The 12,591-nt window shown below is 41.8% G+C and overlaps 1 protein-coding gene across 1 annotated transcript in view; it reads right to left on the bottom strand.

Annotated features, from left to right (window-relative positions):
* Window positions 1-12,591, bottom strand: part of adgra3 (adhesion G protein-coupled receptor A3) — a 35,853-nt gene that overhangs the window by 14,816 nt on the left and 8,446 nt on the right. The window contains exons 2-3 of the mRNA XM_013140463.3: window positions 8,133-8,204; window positions 1,162-1,233 (exon numbers count right to left, since the gene is read on the bottom strand). Coding sequence (XP_012995917.2) covers window positions 1,162-1,233; window positions 8,133-8,204 — 144 coding nt within the window. The remainder of the gene's footprint in view (window positions 1-1,161; window positions 1,234-8,132; window positions 8,205-12,591) is intronic.

Here is a 12,591-nt window from a genome sequence, read left to right as displayed (position 1 = left end):
CTGGCGGGAGCCTTTGCTAGTGACTGCAGAGAGAGAGACAGAGAGAGCATGAAAAGTATTTTCATGTCCTCCTTGTCAATTAACTCCATCATCCTTTTCCAGAAACCAAACAGAGGGCTGGGGAAGGCCTAGGCTGACTGGGCCAGCAGCCACCACAGGGCTTCTGTTTACAACACCAGGCACAAGATTATTAGTCACATTCATACTCCTTTCACACTTCTGCTAGTTGAGGGACTAGGTTGAAATGTAAGAGATGTGTTGGGGAAAGCCAGAGAAAATACCAAATTAATGATTTATCAACCTCTTGACAACCTGTACATTGTATTGTCACTGCCAAACACGTTTCAAAGACTGCTGTGTGCTTCGAACATGTTATATCTAAGTGAATATCTATTTTTGGAAGGGGGGGGGGGTTATTTCATTTTGACACAACGTTGATATTTAGTTATATGGGACTCTTCAATATAAAATATTGTTGGCTAAATCATATATACTGTAGGTATGGATGACAGAAAAACCACTATAGTTTTAGATGACATTCTACTGTTGATTGTAAAATGGCTGGGGCTTCAGGGAAATGAAGCCCCTAGTCTTTCCTGTCTCACTCACTACTCTGTATCAGCAGCCAAGCTCTAGTTTATGTTGGCAAGGACTAGCCGGTATGAGATGATTCCGACACACACACACACACACACACACACACACACACACAAGGTGTCTAACTCACACATTCACATCCCCCTTTCACTTTGTGTGATAGTAGATAGGGCCTCAACTGCCTTGTGCAGTAGTTTCCAGTGGGCTCTGGCAAAAGCCCAAGTGGACACAAGAACTGAAAGAAAGCTTCTTTACTGCCGTCACTTTGAGAATGGATGGGCTAGACTTGAAACAAAGTTGGCTACATACCAGAAACAACAGAAAAAGCCCCACATAGTTCAAAATGTGGATTTGTGGGAGCCTATATAGCAGTGTGAAGGTATCTCTTTCAGCTATAATGGAAATGGTGAAAATTGGATGCCGAGCAACAGAGCTTAGTTTAGACTCCACTTCAGCCCACTGAACTTGCTGGCAGCACCTATAGTACACATCTCCCAAGACATTAACATGTTCCTGACAATAAACAAATATGTTCTGGCTTACGGTTCTACTGACAATACTCACAGTCTTTTGAGTGACGGAAGTCCAAGAAAAGCCCCTGGTTCGACGCGGCTGATGATGTTGTTTCGTATGTCCCTGTTAGAGACAAAATACACAGCTCAGTTAAACAATGAGGACAAAGGAAATGTAGTTTAGAACAGTGACTTCTACATCATAATTCAATCAGCAACTTCAATAATTACTTGCAAACAACTTTATCCAAAAATACCATTCCCCAGTGAGTAATTCACCTTACATATCTTAGGGCCTTTTAACACTACTATACATTTTTTGAAGTGTTGTAGAATACTCAAGCAGGTATATTACTTCGTAGTGTAAAACCCCTCTCTCTAGATGCTCTTTTCCAAGGTGCCAGATTTTCTAAGTAACCCCCAGAGCTATTGAAGTGTAAAAAAAAAAAGGACCTGTCCTTTTCAAAGTGAAAGTGAAACTAATGTTTTTTTACAGGCTATGTTTTGGGCCAGTGAATTAAATACTTCCAAATATGTCACAAGAAAAAAACTGCGCCGAGTAAAACCAAAAATCTTTTTCTGCGGAATATGACATGGATGTAAGATTAGTGATGGCCATTTCTAGCCTTTTTAGTGAGCTGTAAGCTGAAAAATGGCTAGAAATGTTTACAATTTAGGTAAAATGTAATGCTCCAATATCTATCATTATGTTAAAACATGATATCTATGTTGAAATAAGAGCACACAATTTCAGACACTAAGACTAAGGTCAGGGACTAAGACTGAGGTCAGAGACTAAGGCCTAGCCCTAAGTGTAAGGCCTAGCCCTAAGTGTAAGGCCTAGCCCTAAGTGTAAGGCCTAGCCCTAAGTATAAGGCCTAGCCCTAAGTGTAAGGCCTAGCCCTAAGTGTAAGGCCTAGCCCTAAGTGTAAGGCCTAGCCCTAAGTGTAAGGCCTGCTGATTGCCTGCTAGTGTTCTATATATTAGTATTATTATTAATATTGTCGAGCACGATCATGTCAGTAAAAATACATGCCACTCAGCAGAAAGTTCTCTGGTACTTCTCTGGTACTTGGTAACAAAGAGTATAATACCCAACAATCTCCTAATACTCCAACGAACTCCAACAGCCCATGCGACCGTCACCCTGTCAGACACCTGAGGCTGGTGCAAGAGACCCCCCATCAGTCAGGCCCTCTCGATCGTCACTGACAGCTCTGGGCCTCTAAGGGCCCCTCACAAAGGGCCCTGCCACGCTCCGTCCTGGGCCAAGTTCAAAGGCTGCGTGGTCACGGATATCGGCTCACGACAAGCCCTCACCTGTGCTGCCAGTGTCGAGTCACTCATTACGATACATGTTTCAAAAGACCTTGCAGGTCGGCACCCGAGCCCACCCCCAACCAAAGCCCCCTGACTGGACTGTTTGATGTTGACAAGCTGTCATCTGGCTGGAGGGGGACTCTGAGAGGATTGCAGGCAGAGCTACACATGGATCATAGGAGCCTAGATATGGCTTTTGATGTGCACCGACACAAATGGCCTTCCTATAGAAAGGTGTTGAAAGAAAAATGGAAAAGGAGGCAGCACAAAAAAGAAGGATATTTGAAATGCATGGCCACATAGAGCACAGTGCTTTCGACCACCTGGAAGATGATAAAAGGGAGTATCTTTGTAACTGCTTACTGTGTTGGACTGAGGCATTTCCTAAACATTTTCCATAGACAATTCTGTTCACCCCTCTGAAAACCTTCTAATGTTTTACTTTGAAATACTGGCGTTTAGCTACAGTCTTTCCCCAACTGGTTAATGTTGGTTACCAAATTTTAAATCCACTAAAGAAGGTCAGAGTCGTAGAGTAACAGATTAACGGACTCTGTGGGAGGGTTCTCAGTGAGGGAAAACTTTGGTTCACATTTAGCTATACCTTGATCAGGCTTGATGGTGCCAGCAAAATGACTAGTGTGAAAAACATCGGAGGGGATAGCCCACATCTTAACACCAAAGCAAATCCCAATCTACAGAGGCTTTCATTTCCTCAAAGAGTGGTATTGGAATTCTGGCAGTGGTTGAAACAGTCCATCAGTTGTTCTGGACTAGTTTCAAACAAAAAACCTTTGTGATCTCAATTCCTGGTGTTTGTAGTGTTCCGGGGTGACAGCTTTCTGCGATCGGTTCTGTGGCACCTCAGAAAGGGTGAAAGGTATTTGTGTGGTGGCCTACTTTGATTCACAGAAAGGTTACAATTGTTATCCGTTTGTATCAGTTGTTTAAAAGATGCTTCAAATACGTTCTACTGACGGACTGTCAGGTTGTCACAGACATCCCTAAGATACAATTTGTCGGGTGGCAAACAACAATAGTACAAATCCAACATTACCCCCTTTGCATCTTTGCTCCAATGACATAGCCATACAAGTCTAGAATATAAAACCATTTGAAGTTATTTTTAGAGAAGGAAGGTTAGGGTTAGACTTGTAGATAACTTTAAAGGAGTGTCAGGATAACCGCAGGGAAAGACTGTTGGTCAACTTCCACTCAAAACTGCTGACAAACAAGAACATGTTAGGACTGCTTGCCATTCTAAAATCAACAGCCATTTTGGAAAAAGTGGAGAAAAAGCATAGAAAGTAGCTACAGTAGGTAGCTACTGTCATCATAGACCTGTCTTTCTGAAGGTGGAAAAGATTTAGTATGTTCAATTTCATTCTGCCTGAAGCAATATTTAAGTCAAATTATTTATTTGGCAGGTTTCTAACAAGTATAATGTACCAAATCTGTCACAAAGCGGCTTTTTAAGGTGAAAATAGATGTTGCAATCAAGAAAAATCGCTCACATTAAGCAAAGCTGTCTGCTTGCTGTCAAAAAAAAAAAAGATGTATGGCTCCTTGTTTCCATGTATTGGTCAAATAAGAATCCTTACTTCACCTTAGTCAAGATAAGTGAAAGGAAATAATGTCAAAGTTCCACTCCTTAGCTAAATGTTGTTTACACATGTTCAACCTGAACGCATCTTTGTCGTCTTATGCAATGTTGATCCCCTGAAGTTACAATCAATACAGTTCTCCTGCATGTATACAAGACCATTAATTCCAATAGTCAGGGCTACTTTTTAAAAGTCCGTCCACAACTTAGAAACCAACACAATATTATTCCTATTTTCTTAGTTGTAATAACTATTGACTCCGTGTCAACCTTGGGAGAGAACAGCCATACAACAGGGTTGACGGTAGCGGATTGGATGAGGGATAGTGAGGATTCATTGAGCCGTTGTGCTGGGACACCCTTGGTCCTAACAAAACACTGCCCGCCACAGTCAACCCGAAATGTCACACCCAAGGTTAATCAATTTCCCCCCACGCTCGTCAGAAACAGCCGCACTTCTAAAGTGCACCTCTCCAGACACACAGACCAAAGCAGAGGAGATTTACATCTAAGCTGTTTAATGGACGCTCCTATCCAGAGCGACATACAGCAGCAGGGTGGACCCATTTTTCTATTGGCCCCCGCGTGGGAAAACCAACAGCCCTGGCGTTGCGAGGGCCGTGCTCTAGCAGCTGAGCATGGTCTGAGAATGGAGGAAAGGGAGTAGGTAAGACTGAGTGCATCACTTAATCTTGACAGACAAGGCCACTGGACCCTTCTCTCGTTGTCGACTGTGGTCGGATGGGAGAGGGAAAGAAGGAAAGAGGAGGGGGTGAGTTGGATGGGAAGGAAAGCAGGGACACTTTAGCATACCACTGTGTGTGTGTGTGTGTGTGTGTGTGTGTGTGTGTGTGAATCACTCTGCTGACACCTCTGGCCTTGGCTTGGCTTCATTACAATGACAAAGCTAAGAGCTTCACTGGATGAGGGGGTGATGAAGGGGGTTGAAGATGGGGGGAAAGCACAATGGGAGCTGCTTTCGGAGGTAAATGTGCCACTGGCTATATGTACGCTTCTTCCATCCAGAGAACGACTTGCACGCCATGGCAATTGGCCGTATACTATGAATGGAGATGAAGCACAGAGCCTTAAAGGCGTCCTCACCACGAGAGGATCAAAGAAGTTTACACTTGCCGTCAGAAAAAGGCCCCAGTTTATCTTAAGGCCTTACACTGCAAATGCCTTACATCTGACCCACTTACAGAAACCAGGGGGGAATTTCCCCCCAAATCCATAAACAATCTGGAAACGGATGTCTTAATAATACAAAAAAGGAGTCAAAGTCAGGTCAGGCATCGGGCTAGTCCAAGTCTCTCTCAGGCCAGGAAACCACATTGCAAATGTAAATTAATTTGAGTCATAACATCACCACGCCCGCCAGGGACCAAATCTGGCCTGGCTCCATATCCATATCTTTTAAGGGAAATACTATATGCATTTTTCTCAGCCAAATGTGACACTCCTTAATAACTTTTAAGCTTAGGCGTGTACCACTGGTATACAGCAGAAATGTATTTTCATTCTTCCGTATTTACACAAATCATGGTCAATTTTGTTTTCGTTTGTATAGCTTTTTTTTTAAAGTAAATTCAGCTATAAAAGGTTTAACATGGCAAAGGGTAGACCTGCTTGCCAGTAGCACCACCGTGTAAAAACATGGGAAGGGTTACGATGCATGGTTCAGAGAAGAAGATAGACTTTTGGGAAGAATTCTGTAATAAAGTATAAAGGTTATCAGACATCTTAAACACAAATGAACTCATCAAGTGTATAAACAAATTTAGTTTAATTATAAAACTTTAGCTGTTTCAACCCAGCCTTAAGCCGAAACGTTGTCTATGGGTTTTCGGGGAAAAAGTACCAGATTGTTAACTATGGGCAAAAAAGGCATCAAAAACCTCCCATGGACAGAATCCTAGCCCTTTCAACAAGACATGGAAAAATAACAGAAATATTCCCCTAAAATTCCTCATTGATGCAGTCATCTGTTATTGTAGCCTTGGGTGAAAGCTTGGCTATTAATGGCCTGGTTATTTTATATGCATGAAGCCATTCCTAAGGGATAAATCACCAGAGGTCCAAAACACATAGGCCGAGAACCTTTACTCTGGGTCTCGGGGGGGGGGGGGGGACGCGTTGCTTTGTGGCAGGAAAGACACATTTCCCCGTGGCTCACGCAAACTTTCCAGCCCACAAAGACACTTTAACACTTGTCTTTGTTGTCTACTGACAGGGAGGGATAGTAGGCCCACTCTCTCTTTATCCTTTTAAATATGATCATTCAAGTGGACTTCACAACATTCTTTTGTAATAGGAGTTGGTTTGGAGTGTTTTGGAGCATTTCAAATGCACGCTTAGACCTTTTTCAGGTTTCTGACCCTCCCTCCCTTTTTTCTACTCTTAAAAGCAAACTCTTTTGTTTGAAACAAAGAAATTGCATGGTCCAACAAAAAGGTCCAAGGCAACTACTGACAATGCTTATATCGTGTTAGGACAATTTTTTCGGGTGTAACGATACCATTCTGCTTGGTAGCCGAAAGCTGCAAGGCAGTTTCATTGTGAAGATTACGGGAAAGCTAATGACGCTTTCCCATTATTCTAATCATTATCTGGATCCCAAATGCAATGTTTCATGTTGTCAGCATCTTTCTGACTATTGTTTGTCGCAAAAACAAACAGACAATAGAATAAAACAGTTACTATAAGGTACGCCTACCTGTTAGGATAAAGTCAAATTACCACACCCACCACCCACCCAGGCACTTCTCACATAAACCCCTTCAGGGTGTTGTGCCTCATTCCAAACAATAGTACACACAACTGCATTTTCATTGAATTCACACACTGAACCAAATGGCCCACAGTAGACTACCAAAGGAACAGCATCTTGAGCTAAGGCTTGGAGTCCCTGTGTCACTCTCGTATAGCCAATGACAAACACGGTGCACTGACAACACCAAGATCACAAACGCGCTTAGCCTCGCCAAAAGCCGCGGGCAGGCCGGGTTTTGTAGTCCTACAAGTCAAAGTCTGATGGTTAACAGGGAGAAACGTGGGCGCGCTACTTTAGAAACAGGTGTTTCTAAAAACTGTCCCGCCAGGGGGTGTGTGTCCATAGCGGAGCTCCGTAATTTCCCAGGGTACAAGTTGAAAAAGAGTGAGGTCAGGGCGCCGTGCATGCATGTATGGTGCCTTCTGCCAAGCTTGCCTCCCCCAGTACGTTCCAGGCACAAATGTGGATTGAAAACTGTCCATGTATTATTGTATTTCAGTTTAATTGCATCCCTCTAACTCCCATGGTGGAGGCCCTTACTTTCTGCCTGGTTTCTGCCTTTGTTTTTTCAACACAAGTACTTACTTTCTATGGATCTCTGGTTGTCTTTTGCGGTCTCACAAGTGTCTCACTTTGTAGCTCTAAGCAATGGGTGCACTTTTAACATAAGCTAAATGCTAACAGCTATGTCACGGTATTAACGATTAAAATCACTAGACATTCTTCTGAATTTACAGATGAAACACTTCCAAAAGTCCCTGACGTTGTGGGACAAGCTCAGACTGGATTGTGTCATAACTGCAATAAAGTGTGTATAACATAAAATGTCCTGAATATTTAACATGGCTTGTCCAATATGGTATGAGTAACGGGCTTGGTTTAAGACTCACTAAAAGGAAGTTGTGCATTCCGGAAGCACTATTCTACTAAGAGCATCCTATTGTCTGATATTAGTTAACCCTGGAGGCCGCGTCTATTTTTAAAACCCTCTACAGTCTAATCCCTCCAGTCCAACCACTGACTGGTATTCTTAACCCAGGCTAAGTGCTAGTGTTTTTTGTGACCTAGACATACTGATGGCATGAAGCCAATTTGCATGTCATAAGGCCCCTGCTTCTTCTAAATTCACTTGATTGCTATGCAAGATTTCTGTACCGACTGGTTGTCAGTGACATTAGTTATGCACTGTGTGTTTTTGGGGAGTATGTGGAGTGTGAAACATAATTCTAGATAGACTGAAAATGCTTTAACAGCATCCACTGTTCATTCTCTGATGGTCAAAGCTTGTACGAAGTATGAAAATATTCTAAAATGTATTAAGACTCACAGTCTCTCTAAAGTAGACAGCCCGATGAAGGATCCATTCCTCAATTCCTGAATTTTGTTGTTGCTTAAAATCCTGTAAAAAGAAAAGAAAAAGGTGTTAAATTCAACATCTGTAAAAAACAAAGAAATAATTTAAACTACAAATGTCAAGTTTCACCTTTTGGTATCATTAGTATAATTTGAACTGAAATACATTTCACTGTGTTCTCCATAACTATAATGACAGCAAATAAAAAAAGTGTATTTTTTGCATAAGACAATATGATTATTTTATTTTTTTAACATAAGCCAAAAGTACAGACTACAGTCACCTTTTATTTTTTGCTGTTTCAACACGTTTTACAAATTAAGAATAATAGCACTGTCAGAATTCCATCCATAGCGTAACTAACGACATGCAGTGTTCCTTAATACAGCTCCGATCTGGGGAAAAGGCTACTTAACCCTGTGGCACTTTTTGTGATGCTAGGTGGTTTCACGGCTGTTTTTTGACAGTTGCCATATGCAACTTTTTTGCGACATCGAAGTGTTATTCATATTAATGAGGATTACGTGCATACCCGTAGCAACAGCTGAAAGGTCTTCAAATTCAAAACTTTTTGAATTTGGTGAAATTAACTTGAATCAACATGAAGAAGGCCCAGCTTCACTACATCTACTGTTCTCAACCCTCCATTAATGGATAATCCAGTGCCAGGAAGAGGTAAAAGGAACTTTATCTTCAGGCCTCCATTTTCGTTAATGACGCTAAACTGGTAGCATGTGCCTCTAAAAGTATTCAGTTCATCCAGGTTGGGAGATACGACACTGTATACTTTGTGTCAACCCTCTTCTGCTTTGATGGTTAAAGGTAAAGTATGGTAATCTTTTCTAAAGTGATGACTCACTGAGATTATTTTCACATAAAATAACCAGATGGTACATGATATGCTTGATTGTAGACAAACTTTGATAATGATAGAAACACTGGCAACCACACATTATCCTTGATCGAGGCTGGATCCAAACGTCATTGAAGTTGCCAGGTCAGGACAACAATGAGTCCATGAAAGTATGCGTCATTTCTCCTTTGTTAAGATGTATTATTATATCCTTATTAAATTACGTCTAGAAAAAAAATCAGATAAGAGAGCCAGTATTGTACCAAGTTAAGAATTGCACTTATTGACTTCTCATGAAATTGAGATAAGCCCTTAGAGGATGCTGGAATCATCATGTGGCAAAGTGTATGAGGAAAGAGAACAGAGCTCCACTCAAACAGCAGACTGTCTTCATTTGTGAACACTTCCATCATTTAACAGATTTGCATCAGGTTGTCGTCTACTTCAAACACTGTTTCCAGCGCGGAACACACAGACCAAGCTGAAAAATTGGTTAATGTTGTCAAGATCAATGTTGTATTTCTACGGTGGTTTTAGCAAGAGCATTGATTAACATAGCCAAAATATCTTGTGACAGAAGATCATACACTGTTCAATACCTCCTAAAAATGAATAATTTCCTTTCTTTTCCCTGTTCGGTAACACTTTGTGATCACTTTTCATAGTACTGTCTTTACTAGAGCCGGTCTCCACACCTTGTCTTGTGGCTTCTCACCCAAAGGCTAGGTAATTGAATAGTGATGTTAACTCCTGCGGGGAGACCCAACTGGCTCATGTTCAGTCTATTTCTCTTTTTTTTTTTCATGAGGGGATGTGGTGGGTCACACACACAACCAGTACCCACAACCCCCGGCCAGACTGGAGTCATTATGGGTGTTGAGGTCTAGCTTTATTATAGGGTTGGCCTGTGGAGACTCATTCAATATTTTCTCTTACCTGCTACGAACCCCTCAGAGAGTGAACACAAACAGTTCCTGTGTTTCGCTGCTGGCCCTGTGGCCCCGTGTAAATTTCTAAGCTTGTCGAAACGCCAGATGTCGGGGCTTGGTGGGGAACGAGACTGCGACGTCTATCACGGCTTTCAACGCGTACGGATGAAATGAGTTCAGCCACAGACGCCTCAAAGTGCTTGAGTCAAGAATCTGTTTTATTTTCCTTGAGGACTAACCGGTTGGACCCAGATTTACACAGCCAATGATGCAGTGTTTGGTTCAGGGAGGGATGGTCTAAAACGCAACTCCGTGGCGAATAGTAGGTACATGAAGGGCTTCTCACTGACGGTAATGAGCATGAAGATGAAAGCAATGTTTCAGATGGAGTTCCTTTAACTATACAGCCCAGTTCCAAGTCATCCAAGACTTGCAAATGGCTGGAGTTTGCAAAAAAGCATTGGCACTTGGATTGGAAACGTCTTTGGTCAAATGACATGAAAATAGAACTTTTTGGCCATGCAAACCAGTGGTGGTTTTGGCGTCAAAATTAGAATGTATGAGCAGAAATGAACCCTACTGTAAATTATAGTGGTGGGTCTTTGATATTATGGTCTGTTTTGCTTCTATGGGTCATGGGGCCCTGGTTAAGGTCAATGGTATCACGATTGCCTTCACACCTGATTTGCTTTACTAGAAGGCTGACACTTGGACATAAAAGTGTCTCACATATTTTCCAGCAAGACAATGACCCCAAGCATACAGTAATTGACGCAAATGACCCACATACCAAATGGTTCATTAAAAATAACATCTGGGATTGCTATATTGCAAGCTACAACTCTGTATTATTCAAGCACATAAGGCAGCAATGTAGTTGTTCTATGTCAAAAGAGTCTTTCATTAAAACCAGACCACTAGTCACAGTTCACTAGGACTGTGTTATTAAGCCAATTGTAAGATCCATCCCAGTCTGTGCTCCAACGCATGAAGCAATTTAGAATAAAAGGTAACTGATGTTCTTCTTGCAAGGTGAGCAATTAAAAAGCTTTTCCTTCTTAAGGTTGTTCAACCATTTTCACTTCACAGCATATTTGAGAAAAGAAAAAAAACCCAGGTTTGTACATTTATAACTCTGGGTACACAAGTTCAATATATTTCCTCTCTCTGCATCAGAGTGGCCTGGAGGTAGATCCGGCTCTAATTGAAGCTTTGTTTTCACAAATATCCATTTTATTTTCACAGAAAACTGCATAATTGGATTTACACTGTAGATTTTGAATTAAAAAGAGCACAGCAACATTACAAACACACACACACTCTCAGGAATCATACAAGTCTGGTTGGATAAATATGCACTTCCAACCTTGTGACTCTCTCGGACTGTCAAAATAAATCTATGTAAGAGGCTTCTCCTGAGAGTCATGAGCTCCATTCTCCTTCGCCCTCTTTCCCTTTCTCCCTCCCTCTTCCTACTCTCTCCCATGACTTGTGGGTGCCCTCAAAGTGAAGGGGAGCAGGGAAATGTGGATACAGTACCCTCTGAACAGTGGAAGTTTTTTTAAAGTTAAGCTGAGAACACATACCATTCAAATTTTAATGAGACACATTGAAAATCCATAGATGCCCGATGCCAACAACACAGGGCGGATCAGTCAACCTGTGCTGTAGAATTTATTTCATAAACCATGGCAATGAAGTAGGCCTACAGGCAGGGTGGTTCCAAATGTGAAAGGCGCCGGCTACAAGACCATAAACAAGTATATAAATCATGCACTGAAGAACCATGTCAACACGGTGAAATTCCTTACGGCACTCCGGACACTATTTACTGATTCACTGTGTCTGTGATCTGCTGAGGGCCATTGCAGACAGTCAACAAAGGCATATGCACAAGTCTTGGTGCGCCTGTATTCAGTGTCTGCATTCATCTAAAAACACAGTGCGAACAACTTTGTGTATCCTAAGAGCAACTTTGACAAGTCGTTTTCTGAGTGTCTGCCCAAGCTTTCAGACGGTTGAGGAACAGCCGGTTAAATTCCTCAGGGCGTACTACTCAGGGACGGAGGCGAGGACAACGCTTATCTTGACACAAATATCACATGACATGCACTAATGACACAGGGGCTGTAAATCGCAAGAATTGTTGCCTATGTCACAAACCTTCAGTGTTGTAAAACATGACTGTCTTATCACCATTGTTTGGACAAAGCATTCACCAATACAGATTGACGTCATTTTGCAAAAATGGACAGAAAAGAAACAAATAAGCAAACGTATGTTTAATGTGCTTTGTTTTTGACAAACTCAAAGAAAAACACTAAATGTATATTTCCCAGGGCTATCAGTCTTGAAAGTAAGATTGCACTCTTTTCACTTAAGAAAAACCAGCCTTTGAATTACACCTACCTCAGGTTATGAGCGCAAAGTTAACCAGGGATGTAATAAAAAAAGAAACGCCAGGTAGTCAACTACTTTACCACCCCTTTAAGGCAGCAGGCAAAGAAGTCGTGCTCTCAACACTTTCTTGATACTCAAGAGGCTTACACAAACGATAGCCTGGACTGGAGTTGTAACCCTTTAGAAATACTGGGAGACATGTTTCTGACTGCAGTTAAGCTCGTAAACCCCTCCTAAAGTGACCCCTCGC

This window comes from Esox lucius, chromosome 24 (assembly GCF_011004845.1).
Source record: "Esox lucius isolate fEsoLuc1 chromosome 24, fEsoLuc1.pri, whole genome shotgun sequence".
NCBI classification, from domain to species: Eukaryota; Metazoa; Chordata; class Actinopteri; order Esociformes; family Esocidae; genus Esox; species Esox lucius.
This window is presented reverse-complemented; position numbering and strand designations above follow the sequence as displayed.